Consider the following 1,802-nt stretch of genomic DNA (forward strand, 5'->3'; position numbering starts at 1 on the left):
ATTACAAAATTGACACAACTTATGACGCTTTTCATTACTTCTTGTAACTCTTGTGGCAGTGTCTTTGTTGCTAACATTTGCTGATGAATCATACAGTGAGTTCCCGTGTCTTTTGGTGACTCATTCAGTACCAAACGTTGAAATACAGATTGACATTCTAGCATAGCTGGAGCACCATCTGTGCAAACACCACAAACCTTTTCCCAAGAGATCTTATGCTCTTTCAGAAATGAACCAACTGTGTCAAATACATCACGTGCAGTAGTTGTCGTTTCAAGAGGTTTGAAAAAAAGAAACTCATCTTTAAAGTCGTCATCATTAATATACCTCATGTAAACCAGTAACTGTGAATAGTTTGCAATGTCTGTAGATTCATCAAGCTGTATACTAAATATTGGAAGTGGAGTAGATTTAATTTCTTGGATTACCTGATCAAGAATATCAGCAGACATGTCATCTATTCTGCAGACAGTGTTGTTAGATAAGGAAATTTCACTCAATTTCATACAAATTCATCTCTGACCATAACTAGAACAATGTCTTTGGCCATTGGCAACAGTAAATCCTCAGCAATGATGTAAAGTTTCATAGCTCTGGCCATTCTGAGTGCCACCAAATATGAAGCTTCAATGGCTGCTACATTTTGTTTGTGGTACTTGCCACCAGTATCAAGTCTGGCTTTTTTGAGTCCATCAGCTTTACTTCTAAAATAGTTGGTATCCTTGTCGGCAAAGCTCGGATGCTTGCCATCAAAATGCCGTTTTAGTTTGTTTGGCTTCATAGATTCAGCTGAAAGAACTTCACAGTAAATAACACATTGCAGTTTCTCAATTACTGCTATAATTATTGAGGTAAAACCATACTGCAAAAAATCCTCACTATATTTTCTTTTCTTAAAGTTCTTCTCTACACGATCCATTGTCATAGGATGGTTTGCTAATGAAAATAATATATAACAATAGCTTTAATAATACAAAAGATGGTACATGGCATAGTTCAGTCAATACAGTTCATTAAAGTTTCCTATGTTTTACTATTCTGTGTTGTTTTTTTACATACCTGTTACTATCACAAAGGGGCAGTATTCACATCAACCACAGCTGAATATAAAAAGACCGATCAGCATCCAGATTAAGTTCCCATGGTACAGATATTTTTTTTTGCAGTAGTTGATGATTTTACAGTACATGATTTTACATTTATTCAGTAATTATAATTCATGAAGTGTTATTTTACTTCCAATACTGCTGCTTTTAACACAGTAGCTGCTTTTAACAGAGTAGCTGCTTTCAACACAGCGGCTGCTTTTTACACAGTAGCTGCTCTTTACACACGTGTGACTGGTCCACATAAGTACATTATGGCGCCAACCCTGTCATATACACCTGTATTTGTATGGGGTGTATGTGATGGGGTTGGCGTGATGATGTCATCATGCCGGATATTCGTATGTGGGCCTATCTGCATGTGGGCGGACTTGCCTGGAGACAAATAGAGCAGCGGTGTCTCAGTTCCTAAGACCATCGAAAATATGTGTTTTCCGATGGTCTTAGGTGACTCCTGTGAAAGGGTCGTTCGACCTTCAAAGGGGTCGCGACCAATAAGTTGAGAACTGCTGTTTTATGTGATGTACCACATTTGTTGTTTTGCAGATATTGCATCAAACATGCATCCCTAGAATAAATCCCACTTGGACATGGTGTATGATCTTTCTAATGTAATCCTGGATCCGATATGCTAGGATTTTGTTGAGGATTTTAGCATCTATGTTCATCAGAGATATTAGCTTGTAATTCTTTTTC

At 37.5% G+C, this 1,802-nt stretch overlaps 1 protein-coding gene across 1 annotated transcript in view; it reads right to left on the minus strand.

The window, feature by feature from the left end:
- Window positions 1–1,351, minus strand: part of LOC102766748 (zinc finger BED domain-containing protein 5-like) — a gene marked incomplete at its 3' end in the record, with an annotated part of 2,198 nt that extends 847 nt beyond the window's left edge. The window contains 3 exon segments of the mRNA XM_015567193.1: window positions 4–505; window positions 508–936; window positions 1,237–1,351. Coding sequence (XP_015422679.1) covers window positions 4–505; window positions 508–936; window positions 1,237–1,351 — 1,046 coding nt within the window.
- Between the last annotated feature and the right edge of the window lie 451 nt (window positions 1,352–1,802).

Source organism: Myotis davidii, unplaced genomic scaffold (genome assembly GCF_000327345.1).
Source record: "Myotis davidii unplaced genomic scaffold, ASM32734v1 scaffold3343, whole genome shotgun sequence".
NCBI classification, from domain to species: Eukaryota; Metazoa; Chordata; class Mammalia; order Chiroptera; family Vespertilionidae; genus Myotis; species Myotis davidii.